Source organism: Pelophylax lessonae (genome assembly GCF_965119305.1).
Source record: "Pelophylax lessonae genome assembly, chromosome: 5".
Taxonomy (NCBI): domain Eukaryota; kingdom Metazoa; phylum Chordata; class Amphibia; order Anura; family Ranidae; genus Pelophylax; species Pelophylax lessonae.
This window is the reverse complement of record NC_138772.1, coordinates 34769979-34792615: the sequence shown is the minus strand read 5'-3', so window position 1 is coordinate 34792615 and position 22637 is coordinate 34769979. Positions and strand designations below refer to the sequence as shown.

At 49.0% G+C, this 22637-nt stretch overlaps 1 protein-coding gene across 2 annotated transcripts in view; it reads right to left on the bottom strand.

The window, feature by feature from the left end:
- LOC309556635 (CTD small phosphatase-like protein) overlaps positions 1–12697 on the bottom strand; it is a 157298-nt gene extending 144601 nt beyond the window's left edge. The window contains exon 1 of one of the 2 annotated variants that reach the window (XM_082259076.1): positions 12394–12697. In XM_082259076.1, the coding sequence (XP_082115202.1) occupies positions 12394–12469 (76 nt within the window). In that variant the 5' untranslated portion in view covers positions 12470–12697. The remainder of the gene's footprint in view (positions 1–12393) is intronic. The other variant, XM_082259075.1, reaches the window with a different exon arrangement.
- Positions 12698–22637: the final 9940 nt, after the last annotated feature.

Below are 22637 nucleotides of genomic sequence, written 5' to 3'. Positions count from 1 at the left end.
CACAGTCGCCCCCGAGATGTGTGAACCAGATCCACTGAGAGCCGGTTATACTCTGCGGTCATGCAAATTGGATGCGGGGAAACCTGAATTCAATTTGCATAAGTGTGTACCCAGCCTCAGCTCTCCACCGTCTCTTCCTTCATCTAGACATTGCAGTGAAATCGCACTTAAGTATTGCGATTTCAAAGCAGCACTGGTGTGAACCAGGAGAAGGGGAGCGAAGGGGAGGGGGGAGCCGGTACCTGGTTTTGACAGGTACCCGCTACCACTACCAGCTGAACTCAACTGGAAATTGGGCCCTCTCCGCAGCCGGCCCCTTGAGAAGGCGCAGCACAATTCACGCATGCGCAGTAGGAAACTGCCTGTGAAGTGGCAAGGCTTCACTGCCGGTTTGCCTTACCCAAGATGGCGGCGCCAGCATCTGAGAGCTTCGAAGATTCAAGAATCGGCTTAGGTGAGGACACTGTCGTCGGATACCTGGACAGGTAAGTGTCCTAACAGTAAAAGTCAGCAGCTACAGTATTTGAGCCTTAAAGCGGAGCTTCAGCCCCCCCACCAAAAAATGAAAAGTCAACAGCTACATTTACACATGCAGATCGCTTTTCAGAGGCATTTTAAAGTCAGTGAAGGGACAATAGGTTGCCTCCTCACCACCAGTTTTAAACCCCTAAATGCCACACCACCGTGCAGCAATGGCAAAACAAGTTTGAACAATTACAGTTGTTCAACCTGTAAATTCCAACCTTCTTGGTTCATTCTATAAAGCCGATCTTCAAGGAATAAAACAGACCCATACATAGAACTATCTGCACAAACTCAAAACAGGCCGTGATCCACTGGAGCCAAAGCATGCCTAAAACACGTTTATTTATATGCCTTCAAAGACAGCCAGTGATTCATGAATAAAGCACCTGAGGCCTTAAAAATATGAAAGAATAAACCAAACCGCACAACAAATCTGAACATCTTAATACTACTCAGTAACGCCCGATCCTTTGTGTGCTTAGCATGAATGCTTTAAGCAATGAAACTTTGCCAGACAAGACCTACCCGAAAAGGTCCCCCCGCCACCACAATGCACCAAGAGCACCCCCCTGAACTTCCAAGAATGGGTCAGAGCTTCACATCCCCCTCCTCCTCCCAAAATAATATCTGGGGATCAGATATACTACTGTCAGGTGCAAGCACTGACAACACGAAGAGTTAAGCCCCGTACACGCGCGTTGAAAGTTGGCAGGGAATTTTCATCCGACCGGCCGATTTTCGGCTTGTTAGTATGATGCTTCCGACAACCAACTCCGATTTTTCGGGCGAAAAAAATCTAATGTGCATGCTATAAAATTTTTGTTGGCCGTCAAAACACGGCCGATTTTCGTGCAGTCAGTACAGATTTCGGCAGACAAAAATCTGATGAGCAAGACTGGGCATGCTCAGAGAAGAAAGAACACAAAGAAAGCAAACCAACACATGACATCACTTCTGAAGTAGAATTTTGTTGGGTGAGAAAATTTGTGTGCAGTCTAGGCACATTCCAACCAACAAAACACAACTCTGGACAAAAGACGGACGATCGGTCGGCCGATAATCGTTGCGTGTGTACTAGGCTTAAAGCGGAGTTCCGGGCACAAAATAGACCTAATCGATTTTGTGTCCATCCGCTTGCTCTTCTTCACCTGAAAAGGAATTGGATAGTTAGGATTAATTTTTTTTTTTTTTTACTTCCCTTGTAATTGTAGAAAGAAATGCTCACTTTTTTTCCCCCACTTCCTCCCTCTGTGGCCGTGTCCCGCGCCGTCACTTCCGGTTTACAATGATTCCTGGGAGCTGAACGTCATCGCTCCCAGGAGTCAATGCGACGGCACCGGCCCCGCTCATCACTTCCGGTGCGACGCCGCATTCCCTGCTAAACAGCTTCTGGGCATGCCCAGAAGCTGTGGAGGAATGCAGCGCCGCACCGGAAGTGACGAGAGGGGCCGGTGCAGGCGCATTCTGGGAGAAGAAGACACGGAAGAGGATTGCGCCGGCTTCAGCTGCCCACAACTGTAATGTTCTGGTACCTTTGGGTACCCCAATTACTCTTTCATAAGTGTATGCGCCCCACCATTCTCTTTTGGTAAGGTGCGCATACACCTTTAAGACTGATGCTGTCATCACTGAGCGCCGGACTGGATGGCTATTTAGATCGCCGGCTCTCACTCACATGTGTTCGTTCAAACTGCTTTGTGCCTTGATGCTAACCTGTCTTGAAGCTCTCATGCTTGCAAGCATACCTCGCTGTCGGAACCACGCTGCGCTGATCCCTGTATCCCGCTACCGGATCATCCGCTCTTGCCGAACCTCTCCTCTGCTACATTGCTATTAGTGATAAGTACCCCACAGGGGAAACCTCTATAACCTTTATACTAAAGCTTACACTATCTAGCTCTGCATACTAAGGACTATTACTACATCTGCATTATCTAAGATTGCTAGCTCTTGAGCCTACTACCACCTGTTCTTGCACTGGGTTGATCTCTCTTGTATGTCCACCTGCTACTCTGTCATCTACTACCATACATGATTGCTAAACCTATCTGCATCCCATCTGCTACTATCTTACTTTCAAGAACATTTCCTTTCAAGTGTCTGTCATCTACCATCTCTACCCAACCTGTCTCTTCAGACTATCATCACTGTGTTACTATATACATAAGTCACTCTAGGAAACATCTTATTGAGTGTGTGTATTTACTTGCTGAATTGAGATCATCCACACATGAGTCATTGAGAGTTGGGAATGGTGTCTCAGCGTTTCTCTACATGACTACTGAAGTGGAATATTTCTGCAGCTGAAAATCCACATCATACGTAAAACGCAGGAGCGCTACAACAACAGAGATGGCAACTCTGGAGAAGAAATTTTATAAGTGAGTATTTTTTCTTGCAGGTAAGTGCAAACCCGGGGCAGATCGGAGGCTAGCCATTGTGGAATGTACTAGCCCTGACGGTCCCGGGGGTATGTTCATTGAAAAAATGTTTTTGTGCCCGGAATTCCACTTTAAGCCTAGCCCTATGCAAATACAGACTTTCTGAAAGTTATTATAAAGGTCTCCAGCAGACCAAACAGGAATGAGGACATCTGTGAGGAAAGCTAGAGGCACTCACTCTCCGTCTTCCCCTGCAGCAGCTGCTTGGAGGATGAGCCCCAGTCCTTCACAGCCAGGGGCCTGCTCTTTCCTGCTTGCCCTAACTGACCAGCCGTGGTGAAACCCCCTCCTAGCCTCCCCTCCTCTTGTTGTACCCGTCATTGGTTTTCTCAGTACCGACCCTTGCTTAGTAGTCGGATTTCAGGCAGAAACCCAGAGTGGACTAGGCTTGCCATCTACCTTGACCTTGGAACCGCCTACTGGATTACGCTCGTTTGCTACCTAAACTGACCTCAGAACGGTTTTCAGACTATGTTTGCCCAATACCTGCCTTGACCCTTGGACTGTCCCAGGATTCCACTACCAGTTGCTGTACACTTCCCAACCAGCCTCAACGCTGCAGGTCCCATTCCTCGTCTCATTCGCTCAGTCCGAATGCTGTGTGGCCAGTAATTGTAACATTGGGGGAGATTTACTAAAACTGGAGCGCTCAGAATCTGGTGCAGCTGTGCATGGTAGCCAATCAGCTGCCATCTTAAGAACTTGTTTCCCCAAACCAATTCCGACACTTCTCTCCTACATGTAAAGATCTTTTTTTTTTTTAAATTTTTTTTTTAGAAAATGACATTTATATTTTTTAGCAGAGACCATAGGGAATAAAATGGCGGCTGTTGCAAATTTTTACGTTACACAGTATTTGCGCAGCAATATTTTAAAAACCCAATTTTTTGTGGGAAAAAAAAAAAAACTCAAAAAAATAGTAAAGTTAGCCTGATTTTTAAATAACCAGGTGTACCTAAATTGCGAAGAATAGCTAAAAGACACACTAGCAGCGCTTATATAGAGAAACAGTCCCTATACATAAAGTGAACGTGTGCAAAGTCCATCCATACATTGGAAGAATGCAGAGTCCAAATGCTTAAATTCCACCACCGCGCAGGTATGAGCAGCCTTCATCACACCACCGTGCAAGCCCTATGGTAAAAGACTCACCAGAGCCCCCTGAATACAGGCCAAATGAATGTCTTTGATTCAAGAGTTCCAAACACGACTCCGGGTGGGATAATGATGGACCCCTCTCCTTACTCATACATCCATAGCATTTCGTGTTGCATGTAAGTGGATAAAATGAGATCACAGAACGTAATACTGATAAACCACACGTTTATTCACACAAATACTTAAAACTCTGCAAAAGTTACACTCACAAATGTTCAATATGAATTGGCATGAAAAGAGGTGCACTTGCGTCAGGTCAGCTTCGATTGATGTTAAATGGTCCCTGCTCGGTACCTAAGCAGACAGACCTTCGGGCATGACAACCGCCGCTGGAAACCTCGTGACCGCGGAACCATGCCCTGACCGGTTTCGTCAACCAATGACTTCTTCCGAGGGCGGAAGCCTGATTTTTGTTGTAGAATGTGAAGATGATGTTACACCAAGTAAATAGATACCTAACATGTAGCCGCCAACAATCCAAAATCCAACCCAAAAAAATTTCCATATCGTCTACCCTCTACTTGACGCAAGGATCATCTTGCCTGTTCGCTCTCAGAGGTTCCCAGGTACATCCCAGAAATGAAAGGGCTCTTTCACACAGTAAGTCCGTCGGACGGACTCCGTCTATCGCAGCGGGGGATTGATTCGCCGATCCCCCCGCTGAGCAGGAGAATGACAGCTGTTCTCCGCGCTGTGTGCGGAGACACAGCTGTCAGAGCCCCATGCATCTCTATGGGGGAATCGGATGGGAACGGACCATCGGTCCGTTATCATCCGATCCGCTGGACGGATGGAAAATAGGGTTTCCATCCATCCAGATTTGACGGATCGGATGTCAGCGGACATGTCTCCTCTGACATCCGATGCCCCATAGAGATGCATGGGGGGACCGTTCAGATCTGCCAAAAAAAAAAAAAAAAAACTTATAGGCGGATCTGAACGGTCCGCCTGTGTGAAAGGGGCCAAAGGGTATCAATATATCAGCTGCTAAAAATTATCAGCCTGAAATAGGGTTCGGGGGGAAAAAAATAATTAAATAAATAGCCAACCTCATGAATTAAAATGTATATTTATTTATTTTTTTTACTGTCCATTTCAGTTTTTTGGCCAAGTGCATCCTGAATTTTCGATTTCGGCACTGGAATTTCCATTCAGGTGCACCACTATATACATATATACACACACACAATATATATATATATATATATATATATATATATATATATATATATATATATACACACACACACACACACACACACACACACACACACACACATACATATATATATATATATATATATATATATATATATATATATATATATATATATATATACATACATACATACATACATACACATACACACATATACACATATATACACACACAAAAACAGTCAGAAAACATAAATTGGGAAAAAATGGCAGAGGCCATTATCTGTAAAACCATTCCTATTTTAGAGGTTGTCTCATTGTTGCCCATCTAGTGCCCCTGTAACACCAAAAGCAGTTGAAACTGATTAACAACCCCCTCTGCTACTTAACTGACCAAAAGGAAAGCAGGAGATTCAAGAACCTCCCACTGTGGGTTTGGATTTCCATTAGGGGGAGGAGCCTCTCATATGACTGTCCTGGGGGACAACTTGGGAAACGACAGTTTATTCAGATCTATGCACCGCCATGTGACTGCGACATGCGATGTGGTGAGAGCCATGTAAAAAAATACAGCATGCATGCAGCGCACTTCACCCGATTGCAGCATTGTGGGGAGAACAGGGCACACAGAAAACAAATCGCTGAGCCTATGGTGTTGATCTATGCAGATCAACGCAGATGGCGTGAACAAGCACACACCGTTAAATGCGTCAAAAATCAGACTTGTTCAAATTAAAAAAAAAAAAAAAAAAACAGATGCATTGAAGGCGATTAACACATGTAAACATATCCAATGTTAAACGGTTACAGAAAAACAACGTAAGCCAAATTTACAGGAAGAGATTCTTTACAGTAAAAGCAGTAAACTATTATATCACATAGTAACAGTAACATCAATCAGAAAATGTTACAAAACAAGATGTTTTCTGTTACAGTGAATTGTATTCACAGTTTTAATTACGAAGGATAACATGGGAATACTTGGATCCAGCACACAGATCTGACAGCCTTTGTGGTGCCAAAAGAAATGTATTCTTCCCTTCGCGAGGCAAAATTGGCCACAGATGGCCGGAGTGTTGGATTTGCGGAATGAGGAAGCGTTTGCTGGATGCTGAACTGATGGATGGGATTTGCTTTCCAAAATTGTCAACAAAAGAAGCAGCAACATGCAGGAGATCACTGGCCGTATTTATTACATAAGAGCTGATAGACAGTAAAAACTAGAATCAAACAATGCGAAAAATGACAACGATCGAGGTAAACTTTGCATCATATGTGAAGTGTAGGACAATTCAAAGGATAACAATACATAACACCACAATCTGATTGTACCCGTGTCAGGATCACGCCAAAAAACATCTCACAAACTGAATACTGATCTCCCTATACCATGGTAATAGTACTGCTACCAAATGACGGAGCCAAGGAACACCTATCCTGTGTTTGTCCACACCCATGTGGTCATGCCCAAATGGATCAGTCTGTAGATCAGGGTTTCTCAACCAGGGATCAGTGGCAACATCAGGTGCCATCTGGGTTACCTCAGATTGCTGTGAGGACCCTGGATCAGCATCATGAGTTACTATGGTTTGGTTGGGCTGGCTGCCAACACCAAAACAACCAATGACGTTCTAGGCGCAGTGATGGCCAACCTTGGCACCCCAGATGTTTTGGCACTACATTTACCATGAGGCCTATGCACTTTGCAGTGTAGTTGAGCATCATGGGAAATATAGTTCCAAAACATCTGGGGTGCCAAGGTTCACCATCACTGTGCCTATACCATGGTAATAGTACTGCTACCAGATGACGGAGCCAAGGAACACCTATCCTGTGTTTGTCCACACCCATGGGGTCATGCCCAAATGGATCAGTAGATCAGGGTTTCTCAACCAGGGTTCAGTGGCAAAATGGGGTGCCATCTGGGTTACCACAGATTGCTGTGAGGACCCTGGGTCAGCATCATGCGTTACTATGGTTTGGTTGGGCTGGCTGCCAACCCCAAAACAACCAATGTCGTTCTAGGCACAGTGATGGCCAACCTTGGCACCCCAGATGTTTTGGCACTACATTTCCCATGAGACCTATGTACTTTGCAGTGTAGTTGAGCATCATGGGAAATGTAGTTCCGAAACATCTGGGGTGCCAAGGTTCGCCATCACTGTTCTAGGGCCAGATGTGGTTGAGGGAACCTCTGACGTGAAGTTAACCATAAACGAGGCAGTTGCGCGTATCATCCCAAGCTCACACTTCCCATTATTAAGAAACATTTTACATATTAGACCGGGGCGCCTCAGAATTCTGCATACTATTCATTTGAGATTGAAAAAAAGTTGAGAAATGCTGATCTAAACATCCTGTAGACCCATTATAGCAGGCTGCGGCCCTCCCATACTCTATTCGGTCAGCGTAGGGTGCTCCCTTATACTACCACACATTCAACCAAACTAACATCTTAGTTCCTGCACTCAATACTTCCCTAAAAGTAGGGGTCTTCCAGTTGGCTTTAGGCCTGCTTTTGGTCCTGCTCCAAAACACAGCATCCCTGCACTAGGCCTACCCTTTTCCTGGACAAAGTGCTTCCTCCCGGGGGTTTGACGCTTCCCCCTAGACATCCTCCTGAGCACAGTACCACCTCCCAGGGGGGCTGACCCTCCTCCTGAGCACAGTACCACCTCCCAGGGGGTCTGACCCTCTTCCTGAGCACAGTACCACCTTCCAGGGGGTCTGACCCTCTTCCTCAGCACAGTACCACCTCCCAGGGGGTCTGACCCTCTTCCTCAGCACAGTACCACCTCCCAGGGGGGCTGACCCTCTTCCTCAGCACAGTACCACCTCCCAGGGGGGCTGACCCTCTTCCTGAGCACAGTACCACCTCCCAGGGGGGCTGACCCTCTTCCTGAGCACAGTACCACCTCCCAGGGGGGCTGACCCTCTTCCTGAGCACAGTACCACCTCCCAGGGGGGCTGACCTTCTTCCTGAGCACAGTACCACCTCCCAGGGGGGCTGACCCTCTTCCTGAGCACAGTACCACCTCCCAGGGGGTCTGACCTTATTCCTGAGCACAGTACCACCTCCCAGGGGGTCTGACCTTATTCCTGAGCACAGTACCACCTCCCAGGGGGTCTGACCCTCTTCCTAAGCACAGTACCCACCTCCTAGGGGGTCTGACCCTCTTCCTGAGCACAATACTCCCCTCTCAGGACATCGGACCCTTCTCCTTTGCACCATACTCTCTCCCTGGGCATCCATCCCTTCTCCTGTGCACAGTACACCGACTCTGGACATCCAACTCATCTCCTGTGATCACTCCTCCCTTGGTATCTGACCCTCCTCCTGGGCACAGTATTCTCTACCTAGGGAACACTATCCTCCCCCCTCCCCGGACAGCCCTCTACCCCCAGAGGTCCCCAGAGGGCACAGTACCCCCTCCCTGAGAATCTGACCCTCCTCCTGGGCACAGTATTCTCTACCTAGGGAACACGACTCCTCTCCTGGGCACACTATCCCCCTGCCCCCTGGATACCCCCTCTACCCCCAGAGGGCACAGTACCCGCTCCCTGAGAATCTGACCATTCTCCTTGGCACCATACCCCCTCACTGTGTATTAGATCCTTCTCCTGAACACAGTACCCCCTCCCTGGAGGTCTGACCTGTTCCTGGGCAAAGTACACCCTCCCAGGGCATCTGAAACTTCTAGACATCCTACCCTCCTCCTGGGCACAGTACCCCCTCACTGGACACTTTACCATGCCCAGAAGTTTGACCCATCTTCTAGGCACCGTACCCACTCTATGAGCATCTGACACTTCCCTTAAGATGCTACCCTCTCCCTGGACACCAGATCCTTTTCAATGGGCACTTTACTCCCTCCATGGGTACAGTAACCCCTTCCAAGGGCATTCAACCTTTTCTCCTGGGCACAATATTCTCTTCTCTGAGCACCATACCCCCCTCCATGGGCATCTGACCTTTCCACTGGGAACCGCTCCCCCTCCCTGGGCACCATACCACCTGTTCCCCTTCTTTCCTGGGCACCCAACTCCTCCTGAGTACCATACACCCTACTTGGGAATCATATCTTTCTCCTTGGCACCATATCGTCTCCCTGGGTATTAGATCTTTCTCTTGGGCACAGTACCCTATCCCTGGATTATTTGACTCTTTTCCTAGACACAGTACACTCTACCGGGGCATCTGACACCTCTACCGAACATCATATCCCTTCCCTGGGCACAGCCCCTCCTCCATGGACTCTTCCCTTACCCCCTTCTTTGAGTATCTGATCTTCTCTTGAAGTCACTACGCTCTTCCTGGACACCATACCCCCCCCCCCTCTCAGGACATTTAACCTTTCTCCTAGGTACAATATCCTTATCTCTGGGCACTGCACTCCCTCTGCCACCCCCTTCCTTGGGCATCTGACTCTTCTCCTTGGATATCAGATTCTTGTTCTGGGACATCTAACACTCCCCTAGACATCATACCCCTTCTTTAGGCATCCTCCTGGGCACAGTACCCCCCCTAGCAGGGGGTTCAACACCCCTCCCCCCTCTCTGGGCATCTGACCCTTCTCTTGGGTACCATACGCCCTCCATAGGGAGCCTGCTGGGCACAGAACCCCTCCACTGGACACTTCCCCTACGCCTGCTCTGAGCACCTGACCCTTCACTCCAAGTATCTACCCCTCTCCTAAAGACAGTACCCTCTCCCTGGACACTATACATTTCCCATGGGCATCTGACCCTTCCATACCATGGGTACTGTACCCCCTTCCAAGGACATTCCACCTTTCTCTTGGGTGCAATATACTTATCTCTGGACACCATACCCCGACCCACGGGCGTCTGACCCTTCTGCTGGGCATCGTACCCCACCCCCATGGGCATCTGACCATTCTAACGGCTAGACTACCCCCCTCCATGGGTACTGTACCCCCTTCCAAGGACATTCCACTCATTCTGCTCGCAATATCCTCTTCTCTGGACACCATACCCTGAACCATGGGCATCTGACCCTCCCCCTGGGCACTGTACCCCCTTCCTAGGACATTCTACCTTTCTCCTGGGTGCAATATCCTCTTCTCTGGACACCATACCCTGACCAATGGGCATCTGACCCTTCCCCTGGGCATCTGGCCCATCTACTGGGCAGACTACCCCCCTCCATGGGTACTGTACCCCTCCCCAGGAAATTCCACCTATATCCTGCATTGCAATATCCTCTTCTCTGGGCACCCTACCCACCCCCCTTACAGGCATCTGAACATTCCCCTGGGCAAACTCCCCCCCTCCATGGGCATCTGACCCATCTCCAAGGCACAGGACCCTCCTCCATGGGCATATGAACCATCTCCTGGGCACACAACCCCCTACATGGGCATCGGAACCTTCTCCTGGGCACACTACCCCCTCTCCAGGAGCATCTAAACCCAACCAGGGCACACAACCCCCACCCCTCCATGGGCATCTGACCCATCTCCAGGGCACACAACCCCCCCATGGGCATCTGACGCATCTCCTGGATACACTAACCCACCCCCCTCCATGGGCATCTGACCCTTCTCCTGGGCACACTGCCCCCTCCATGGGCACCTCACCCTTCTCCTGGGCACATGACACCCCCCCCTCCATGGGCATCTGACCCTTCTCCTGGGCACACTACCCCCCCTCCATGGGCATCTGACCCTTCTCCTGGGCACACTACCCCCCTCCATGGGCATCTGACCCTTCTCCTGGGCACATTACCCCCCTCCATGGGCATCTCACCCTTCTCCTGGGCACATGACACCCCCCCCCCTCCATGGGCATCTGACCCTTCTCCTGGGCACATTACCCCCCTCCATGGGCATCTCACCCCTCTCCTGGGCACATGACACCCCCCCTCCATGGGCATCTCACCCCTCTCCTGGGCACATGACACCCCCCCTCCATGGGCATCTCACCCCTCTCCTGGGCACATGACACCCCCCCCTCCATGGGCATCTCACCCCTCTCCTGGGCACATGACACCCCCCCCCTCCATGGGCATCTCACCCCTCTCCTGGGCACATGACACCCCCCCCCCTCCATGGGCATCTCACCCCTCTCCTGGGCACATGACACCCCCCCCCCCCTCCATGGGCATCTGACCCTTCTCCTGGGCACACTACCCCCCCTCCATGGGCATCTGACCCTTCTCCTGGGCACATTACCCCCCTCCATGGGCATCTCACCCCTCTCCTGGGCACATGACACCCCCCCCCTCCATGGGCATCTCACCCCTCTCCTGGGCACACTGCCCCCCTCCATGGGCATCTGACCCTTCTCCTGGGCACATTACCCCCCTCCATGGGCATCTCACCCCTCTCCTGGGCACATGACACCCCCCCTCCATGGGCATCTGACCCTTCTCCTGGGCACATTACCCCCCTCCATGGGCATCTCACCCCTCTCCTGGGCACATGACACCCCCCCCTCCATGGGCATCTCACCCCTCTCCTGGGCACACTGCCCCCCTCCATGGGCATCTGACCCTTCTCCTGGGCACATTACCCCCCTCCATGGGCATCTCACCCCTCTCCTGGGCACATGACCCCCCCCCCCCTCCATGGGCATCTGACCCTTCTCCTGGGCACATTACCCCCCTCCATGGGCATCTCACCCCTCTCCTGGGCACATGACCCCCCCCCCTCCATGGGCATCTGACCCTTCTCCTGGGCACATTACCCCCCTCCATGGGCATCTCACCCCTCTCCTGGGCACATGACACCCCCCCTCCATGGGCATCTCACCCCTCTCCTGGGCACATGACCCCCCCCCCTCCATGGGCATCTCACCCCTCTCCTGGGCACATGACCCCCCCCCCCCTCCATAGGCATCTCACCCCTCTCCTGGGCACATGACACCCCCCCCCCCTCCATGGGCATCTGACCCTTCTCCTGGGCACACTGCCCCCTCATATTATAGAAGACAGGCTCCTCCCCTTTCAGGGTGTCTCCTCCTTCTCCTGGGCACAATAGAGTCTTTATAATATATACACATCAGGTCTCACCCTGTCCCCCCCCCCAGGCCCCTCCCCTGTGGGGGTGTGGTGTCTGCCCCTGTCCCCTCCCCTGTGCGGGTGTCTCACCCTTCTCCTGGGCACAGGACAGGACGGCCTCCTCCTTGGGGTTGGTGAGCTGGGTGATGACGGACGTGCCGTCCATGGGGGTAGCTCGGCTCTCCTCCGCTCCACTTGCCGTCGGATAGTGTTTAGCCGGGTGCGAGCTGCTGTGGGCTCCCCCGGGGCTCCGGGCGCTGTGCCTGCCTCTTCAGCATGTAGTCCGGGCGGCCTCTGATCTCCGGGGGTCCCCGTCCTCCCCGCACTCCGCTTCCCCTCACCTTCCCAACATGGACGACGGGCCGCCACCACATAAACAAGGGGCGGGGCCTCCCACACACCCCTCCGCCGCCGGACTCCGCCACCAACCCCGCCCTCCTCTCCGGCAACTGGAGGGTTAGCCGGATTGGCGTGGCCAGGAAGGGAGGGCGGGGACGGGCGCTGTGTGATTGGCGGGAGGAGACGTGGGTGACAGGGGGGCGGGGATTGGTTGGAGTATAAAAGCTCCTGCGCAGATATCTCGCTCGGAGTGGGCAAAGCGGTCACGTGGTTTGTTGAAGTGTTATCAGTCAGCGGAGGTTTGTTTACATAAATCCAAAGCGGGATACACACTATACAACTTTTGTTGTTCGTTTTCCTTTAGATTTACCTTCAACTACGGAGTGCAAGGGCCTGCCTGATTGAATAATAATAAAAAGTGTTTAGGTGTGACCTCGTTTTTATTATATGGTTTAGGTAAATATAAAGGAAAATTGTATAAAAGTGTGTAGCCAGCTTAAAGGAAAAATTTTCCCATGCTAGGTAGAGTGGAGGAGAGCTATAACCCATGTTGTGTCCCCATTATTGAGATTCCCCTTCACTTCCTGTTCCATTGTTAAAACAGGAAGTGAAAAGAGAGTCACCAGAACTAGTGTCCCCATTGGAAGATTTCCCCTTTATTCCATTTCTGGTGACAACCCAACATTTGGGATTTTCTTTCACTCTCGGCGATAATAGTAGAGGACAAATAGAGAGGATGAATCTCCATAAAGGGGGCACAGACAGCAATAAACACCTAACAGGGGTTCTTACCCACCTCCACTCTGTCCAAACCAAAGGTTTTCCATATAGTTATATTTTAACCTCTTCATGACCGCGCTATAGCCAAATACTGACGTGGAATCTGTGATCGCTGTACTTCAGATACAGCTGATCACAGATCGGGGTAAAGAGCCAATCACAGCTGATCACAATGTAACCAGATTTTCTGGATATTGGCAGTCTTCTCCTCATGCTGACAGTGCGTGAGAAGAGTCGGTAAGCGGCAATCCACACAGGGGACATCTACACTGGTAATCAGTGTCCTTATTATCAGTGCAGCCCCAACAGTGCCTGTCAGTGCAGCCTCATGAGCATACATCAGTGTAGCCTCATCAGTACCCATCAGTGCAGCATACATCAGTGCAGCCTCATTAGCATACATCAGTGTAGCCTAATAAGCATACATCAGTACAGCCTCATCAGTGTAGCTTCATCAGTGCCCATCAGTGAAGCCTTATCAGCATACATCAGTGCATCTTCATTTGTGCAGCCTCATCAAGGCAGCCCTATCAGTGCAGCTTTATCAGCATACATCAGTGCAGCCTCATTTGCATACATCAGTGTACCCTCATCAGCATACATCAGTGCAGCCTCATCAGCATACATCAGTGTACCCTCATCAGCATACATCAGTGTACCCTCATCAGCATACGTCAGTGCAGCCTCATCAGCATACGTCAGTGCAGCCTCATCAGCATACATCAGTGTACCCTCATCAGCATACATCAGTGTACCCTCATCAGCATACGTCAGTGCAGCCTCATCAGCATACATCAATGCAGCCTCATTAGCATACATCAGTGTAGCCTAATCAGCATACATCAGTACAGCCTCATCAGTGTAGCTTCATCAGTGCAGCCTCATCAGCATACATCAGTGCAGCCTCATTAGCATACATCAGTGTAGCCTAATCAGCATACATCAGTACAGCCTCATCAGTGTAGCTTCATCAGTGCAGCCTCATCAGCATACATCAGTGCATCTTCATCTGTGCAGCCTCATCAAGGCAGCCCTATAAGTGCAGCTTTATCAGCATATATCAGTGCAGCCTGATTAGCATATATCAGTGCAGCCTCATTTGCATACATCAGTGCAGCCTGATTAGCATACATCAGTGCAGCCTCACCAGCATACACCAGTGCAGCCTCATCAGCATACATCAGTGCAGCCTCATTAGCATACACCAGTGCAGCCTCATTAGCATACATCAGTGCAGCCTCATTAGCATACATCAGTGTAGCCTAATCAGCATACATCAGTGTAGCCTAATCAGCATACATCATACTTGCCAACTGTCCCTGTTTTCCAGGGACAGTCCCTGCAAATAGGAGCCTGTCCCAGGTAATTTATATTGTCCCTGGAAGCGCCTGTTTATCGGGCTGCCCATGAATGTTACGCAGTATTAGTGCAGCTGAATGGGAGACTTATTCCAACTCTGCTATTGTGGCCTTAAGTTTGAAATTCCCTTTTTAACCTCCTGTAATTCTCTCTATATTGAGCAGACCCTATAATCTGATAAATAGGCGAGATTAATTATGCATAGTGGGCGGAGCTTCAGGGAAGTGGGTGTGGTAATTGATAGCTGTGCTGCAAAGTGTCCCTGGAAACTTTTTTTAAATGTTGGCAACTATGGTACATCAGTGCAGCCTCATTAGCATACATCAGCGCAGCTTCATCAGTGCAGCCTCATTAGCATACATCAGTGCAGCTCATCAGTGCCGTCTCATCACACATCAGTGCATCACTCATTCATTTCAATGGGCTGACCTACATGTGACAAACATGCCAAAGAAGCTCATGTACATTTTTAAGCATTGAGCTTCGCACTTTTTTTTTTTAACCGCGGGTTTTGTCAAGGGCAAAAATGCGCATTTACTGGTCGCATTTGGGGTGCCAATAACAATGGGTGGCAACACTAGCAAGAAAAGCGCTTTTCATACGTTGTGTGAACGTGTGCAAAAATGACACTTTTGCACTCATTCACAGAACGCTTAGGTGTGAATGCAGGCCAACGCTGCCACTAAGTGACACACAGACACTGTATCTGTTGGTTACAGGGAGTCGAGCACGGTTCAAGCCAGAGGAGCACATATATGGGGCGTCCTGGAATAAAGCACACTTCCTGGATGCCACATATACGTGTTACATGCTTGCAAACCGATTAAAGTATATCTAAAGCCAAAACAATGGTTGACCCTTTAACATAAAATAGGGGGTGGGATTTATGATCATGTGTTTGCTGTAACTGGCTATTGCAGTGGTCACATGATCAGGAGCCCATCCTCAATTGCTGATCTTAAACAGGGAGCGGTAGCTTTTATTCCCCAAAGAAAGGTGTTAAGACATACATTCTTTGAACAGTGGCTTAATGGTTAGCACTTCTGCCTTACTGCATTTGGGTTCTTGGTTCCAACACAGGTACGGCACATGCATACTTGGGTGAGGTCCTACAAGTGCAACCAACTGCGCATGCATTCCTGTGCCTTGTGTATAAGGCAGTCTATTCATTTCTCGCCTTATGCCCAAGAAATGTGGACAAGGAGTCATCAGTTTGGCATGCGTGAAAACAATTGCGTGGTACATGAGAGGAGTGCAGTGAGTATAACAGTGAGCAGTATGTGCAGGAGAGGAGTGTGGAGGATATAACAGTGAGCAGTATGTACAGGAGAGGAGTGTGGAGGATATAACAGTGAGCAGTATGTACAGGAGAGGAGTGTGGAGGATATAACAGTGAGCAGTATGTACAGGAGAGGAGTGAGGAGGATATAACAGTGGGCAGTATGTACAGGAGAGGAGTGAGGAGGATATAACAGTGAGCAGTATGTACAGGAGAGGAGTGTGGAGGATATAACAGTGAGCAGTATGTACAGGAGAGGAGTGTGGAGGATATAACAGTGAGCAGTATGTACAAGAGAGGAGTGTGTAGGATATAACAGTGGGCAGTATGTACAGGAGAGGAGTGTGGAGGATATAACAGTGAGCAGTATGTACAGGAGAGGAGTGAGGAGGATATAACAGTGGGCAGTATGTACAGGAGAGGAGTGCAGTGAGTATAACAGTGAGCAGTATGTGCAGGAGAGGAGTGAGGAGGATATAACAGTGAGCAGTATGTACAGGAGAGGAGTGTGGAGGATATAACAGTGGGCAGTATGTACAGGAGAGGAGTGTGGAGGATATAACAGTGAGCAGTATGTACAGGAGAGGAGTGTGTAGGATATAACAGTGGGCAGTATGTACAGGAGAGGAGTGTGGAGGATATAACAGTGAGCAGTATGTACAGGAGAGGAGTGAGGAGGATATAACAGTGGGCAGTATGTACAGGAGAGGAGTGCAGTGAGTATAACAGTGAGCAGTATGTGCAGGAGAGGAGTGAGGAGGATATAACAGTGAGCAGTATGTACAGGAGAGGAGTGTGGAGGATATAACAGTGAGCAGTATGTACAGGAGAGGAGTGTGGAGGATATAACAGTGAGCAGTATGTACAGGAGAGGAGTGTGGAGGATATAACAGTGAGCAGTATGTACAGGAGAGGAGTGAGGAGGATATAACAGTGGGCAGTATGTACAGGAGAGGAGTGCAGTGAGTATAACAGTGAGCAGTATGTGCAGGAGAGGAGTGAGGAGGATATAACAGTGAGCAGTATGTACAGGAGAGGAGTGTGGAGGATATAACAGTGGGCAGTATGTACAGGAGAGGAGTGTGGAGGATATAACAGTGAGCAGTATGTACAGGAGAGGAGTGTGTAGGATATAACAGTGGGCAGTATGTACAGGAGAGGAGTGTGGAGGATATAACAGTGAGCAGTATGTACAGGAGAGGAGTGAGGAGGATATAACAGTGGGCAGTATGTACAGGAGAGGAGTGCAGTGAGTATAACAGTGAGCAGTATGTGCAGGAGAGGAGTGAGGAGGATATAACAGTGAGCAGTATGTACAGGAGAGGAGTGTGGAGGATATAACAGTGGGCAGTATGTACAGGAGAGGAGTGAGGAGGATATAACAGTGAGCAGTATGTACAGGAGAGGAGTGTGGAGGATATAACAGTGAGCAGTATGTACAGGAGAGGAGTGAGGAGGATATAACAGTGGGCAGTATGTACAGGAGAGGAGTGCAGTGAGTATAACAGTGAGCAGTATGTGCAGGAGAGGAGTGAGGAGGATATAACAGTGAGCAGTATGTACAGGAGAGGAGTGTGGAGGATATAACAGTGGGCAGTATGTACAGGAGAGGAGTGTGGAGAATATAACAGTGAGCAGTATGTACAGGAGAGGAGTGTGTAGGATATAACAGTGGGCAGTATGTACAGGAGAGGAGTGTGGAGGATATAACAGTGAGCAGTATGTACAGGAGAGGAGTGTGGAGGATATAACAGAGGGCAGTATTACAGGAGAGAAGTGCGGAGGATATAACAGTGAGCATTATGTATAGGAGAGGAGTGCGGAGAATATAACAGAGGGCAGTATGTACAGGAGAGGAGTGTGGAGGATATAACAGTGAGCAGTATGTACAGGAGGGGAGTGCGGAGGATATAACAGTGAGCAGTATGTACAGGAGAGGAGTGTGGAGGATATAACAGAGGGCAGTATTACAGGAGAGAAGTGCGGAGAATATAACAGTGAGCAGTATGTATAGGAGAGGAGTGCGGAGAATATAACAGAGGGCAGTATGTACAGGAGGGGAGTGCAGAGAATATAACAGAGGGCAGTATGTGCAGGAGAGGAGTGAGGAGGATATAACAGAGGGCAGTATTACAGGAGAGAAGTGCGGAGGATATAACAGTGAGCAGTATGTATAGGAGAGGAGTGCGGAGAATATAACAGAGGGCAGTATGTACAGGAGAGGAGTGTGGAGGATATAACAGTGAGCAGTATGTACAGGAGGGGAGTGCGGAGGATATAACAGTGAGCAGTATGTACAGGAGAGGAGTGCGGAGGATATACCAGTGAGCAGTATGTACAGGAGAGGAGTGCGGAGGATATAACAGTGAGCAGTATGTACAGGAGAGGAGTGTGGAGGATATAACAGTGAGCAGTATGTACAGGAGAGGAGTGTGTAGGATATAACAGTGGGCAGTATGTACAGGAGAGGAGTGTGTAGGATATAACAGTGGGCAGTATGTACAGGAGAGGAGTGTGGAGGATATAACAGTGAGCAGTATATACAGGAGAGGGGTGAGGAGGATATAACAGAGGGCAGTATGTACAGGAGAGGAGTGAGGAGGATATAACAGTGAGCAGTATGTACAGGAGAGGAGTGCGGAGGATATACCAGTGGGCAGTATGTACAGGAGGGGAGTGAGGAGGATATAACAGTGAGCAGTATGTACAGGAGGGGAGTGAGGAGGATATAACAGTGAGCCGTATATACAGGAGAGGAGTGTGGAAGGTATAACAGTGGGCAGTATGTACAGGAGAGGAGTGTGGAGGATATAACAGAGGGCAGTATTACAGGAGAGAAGTGCGGAGGATATAACAGTGAGCAGTATGTATAGGAGAGGAGTGCGGAGAATATAACAGAGGGCAGTATGTACAGGAGGGGAGTGTGGAGAATATAACAGAGGGCAGTATGTGCAGGAGAGGAGTGAGGAGGATATAACAGAGGGCAGTATGTACAGGAGAGGAGTGTGGAGGATAGAACAGTGAGCAGTATGTACAGGAGGGGAGTGCGGAGGATATAACAGTGAGGAGTGTGGAGGATATAACAGAGGGCAGTATTACAGGAGAGAAGTGCGGAGGATATAACAGTGAGCAGTATGTATAGGAGAGGAGTGCGGAGAATATAACAGAGGGCAGTATGTACAGGAGGGGAGTGCGGAGAATATAACAGAGGGCAGTATGTGCAGGAGAGGAGTGAGGAGGATATAACAGAGGGCAGTATGTACAGGAGAGGAGTGTGGAGGATATAACAGTGAGCAGTATGTACAGGAGGGGAGTGCGGAGGATATAACAGTGAGCAGTATGTACAGGAGAGGAGTGCGGAGGATATACCAGTGAGCAGTATGTACAGGAGAGGAGTGTGGAGGATATAACAGTGAGCAGTATGTACAGGAGAGGAGTGTGGAGGATATAACAGTGAGCAGTATGTACAGGAGAGGAGTGTGTAGGATATAACAGTGGGCAGTATGTACAGGAGAGGAGTGTGTAGGATATAACAGTGGGCAGTATGTACAGGAGAGGAGTGTGGAGGATATAACAGTGAGCAGTATATACAGGAGAGGGGTGAGGAGGATATAACAGCGGGCAGTATGTACAGGAGAGGAGTGAGGAGGATATAACAGTGAGCAGTATGTACAGGAGAGGAGTATGTAGGATATAACAGTGAGCAGTATGTACAGGAGAGGGGTGAGGAGGATATAACAGTGGGCAGTATGTACAGGAGAGGAGTGAGGAGGATATAACAGTGAGCAGTATGTACAGGAGAGGAGTGTGGAGGATACAACAGTGAGCAGTATGTACAGGAGAGGAGTGCGGAGGATATAACAGTGGGCAGTATGTACAGGAGAGGAGTGAGGAGGATATAACAGTGGGCAGTATGTACAGGAGAGGAGTGAGGAGGATATAACAGTGGGCAGTATGTACAGGAGAGGAGTGAGGAGGATATAACAGTGGGCAGTATGTACAGGAGGGGAGGGCGGAGGATATAACAGTGAGCAGTATGTACAGGAGAGGAGTGCGTAGGATATAACAGTGGGCAGTATGTACAGGAGAGGAGTGAGGAGGATATAACAGTGGGCAGTATGTACAGGAGAGGAGTGAGGAGGATATAACAGTGGGCAGTATGTACAGGAGAGGAGTGAGGATGATATAACAGTGGGCAGTATGTACAGGAGAGGAGTGAGGAGGATATAACAGAGGGCAGTATGTACAGGAGAGGAGTGAGGATGATATAACAGTGGGCAGTATGTACAGGAGAGGAGTGAGGAGGATATAACAGTGAGCAGTATGTACAGGAGAGGAGTGTGGAGGATATAACAGTGAGGAGTATGTACAGGAGGGGAGTGATGATGATATAACAGTGGGCAGTATGTACAGGAGAGGAGTGATGATGATGATATAGCAGTGGGCAGTGTGTACAGGAGGGGAGTGCGGAGGATATAACAGTGGGCAGTATGTACAGGAGAGGAGTGAGGAGGATATAACAGTGGGCAGTATGTACAGGAGAGGAGTGATAATGATATAACAGTGGGCAGTATGTACAGGAGGGGAGTGCGGAGGATATACCAGAGGGCAGTATGTTATATCCGATATATTTTCTGTAGGGGAAAAAAGTTTGACAATACTACATTACTAAAAAAGGACATTTTCTGAGACATTGTTTCAGGTCAGAAGGCTTTCTTGACTATTTAACCACTTGCCTGCCACCTATCATAGATTGCGGAACATCACACAGGTCACCTCCTGGTCAGCAACAAGTACCTGGTGGCATTCACTATGTCATTCCTGGGCCTGCAGATGGGCAAGCAAAACCTGGAATATATAGCAAGGGGGTGGGATGGAAGCATTTGGGTGGCAGCCCAGGTGCTGGGATGCAATTTCTTTCCATGGTGACCTGGCGCCTGGGATTTGTTGAGCCCTGGGCTAGAGGATGCTGGGCCGTGAGACGGGGCTCTATCTAAATTGCTGCAGCTTCTAATGCACACAGTGAGATGCTCACAGTGTGCAGTGAAATCAAAGTAAGTCAATTCAGTCTACAAAAGGACCCTGTACCACTGTGCAAGACTGACGGGAAGGCAGGGAGGTCAGATTTAACAGAGAATGCAGCACGTCTACCTTTTGCTGAGTTGCTCGGCTCGACAGAGATTTGGAGGAGTTCTCTGTATTCTGCTAAGAAAAGTGCTGAGCGTGGCGTCCCTGGTGTGCTATCAGGCTGTGCGGTATTCTCAGCTCTCATTTTACTAATATTGCTTTGCATCTCTAAACTTCCCTTATTATCTTTTTTTTTTTGAAATTTTTCGGCCTATAGGCTTCCAGAGATCTGGACACTGTTTTCTTTCACAGCTCCATTCTATGTAATTGTGAGATTTCTCATTCTTACGCCTTTCCAAAGATCACAAGGTCTCATTTTCACATATTCTATCCTGCCGAATAAAAATATATGCTTTCCTGGAGGAAGATAACGGTTCCTATTTAATCATCGCATAATCTTTTCTGCTCTGTAGAGTCTTGCCGGCTGGCAGTGTAATTCTCACTCTGCAAACACCGCGATTCACTGAGATGTCACTTGTCAAAATAGAGAGACGCCGGCTATTTACATTGCAATGGAGAATCCGAATGGAGCAGAATCTGAGCTCTGACACAAGTAATGTACACACAGGGGAAGATTGATATGACAGAAGGCCACACTACATATCCTGGGTACGTGATTGGTGAGGGGTAGTAATTTTGCATTGATTTAATTTATGGGGGAGGGGGAGGGCTGCAATTATCTTCAAAAATCTGCAAATTGCAAATCCTATAAGGGCTTGTTTACACAGGGTGAAACACGTTGCCTTCTAATTCTTAATGGCATCCCCATGCATCTATCAACGTGTTCACGGCTGCTAAAATGCTGCCCAAATGCACTTTATGCACTTTATTGTGTGAAGGAATCTTTAACCACTTCCCATCTATCCTATAGCGAAATGATGGCCGGAAGGGACTTTCCTCATTCCGGGTGGACGTCCTCTGGGAGTGATCTGTCACCGACGGGCTGCACCCATACTTCAAGACCTGGTTAGGTCTTAGGGAACCAAAAAGAAAATATACTTACCCAATCTTCCGCTCCTCCCAGCAGCCAGACCGGTCCTTGCAGCTCCTTCTCACCTATGCTCTAGAAGTCTAATGCCTCGTTTCCACTGAGTGGTACGGTTCGGTTCGGTACGGTACGCAATTTTTTCCATTTCCATTGTCAAAAGTTGTGAATGGTACCCTAATTCCGAACCATACCGTACCACTTTTTTGGGACCCTTTCGTTGGGGTACCAAGCACAGTAGTACCGTACCAACAGAGTGGAGGTACTGTTGAGCTTAGGTACTGTTAGTGGTGGAACCGCAAGCCTAATCAAGATGTACCGTACCGAACCATACTGAACTGTACCGAACCAAACCGTACCGCTCAGTGGAAACAAGGCATTTGGTCCTGATTCCTGACATTATCAAGACCAAAGAGCAGTGTCCATAGCTCTGCAATGAAAGTAAAAGCGGAAACGGACAGAGTC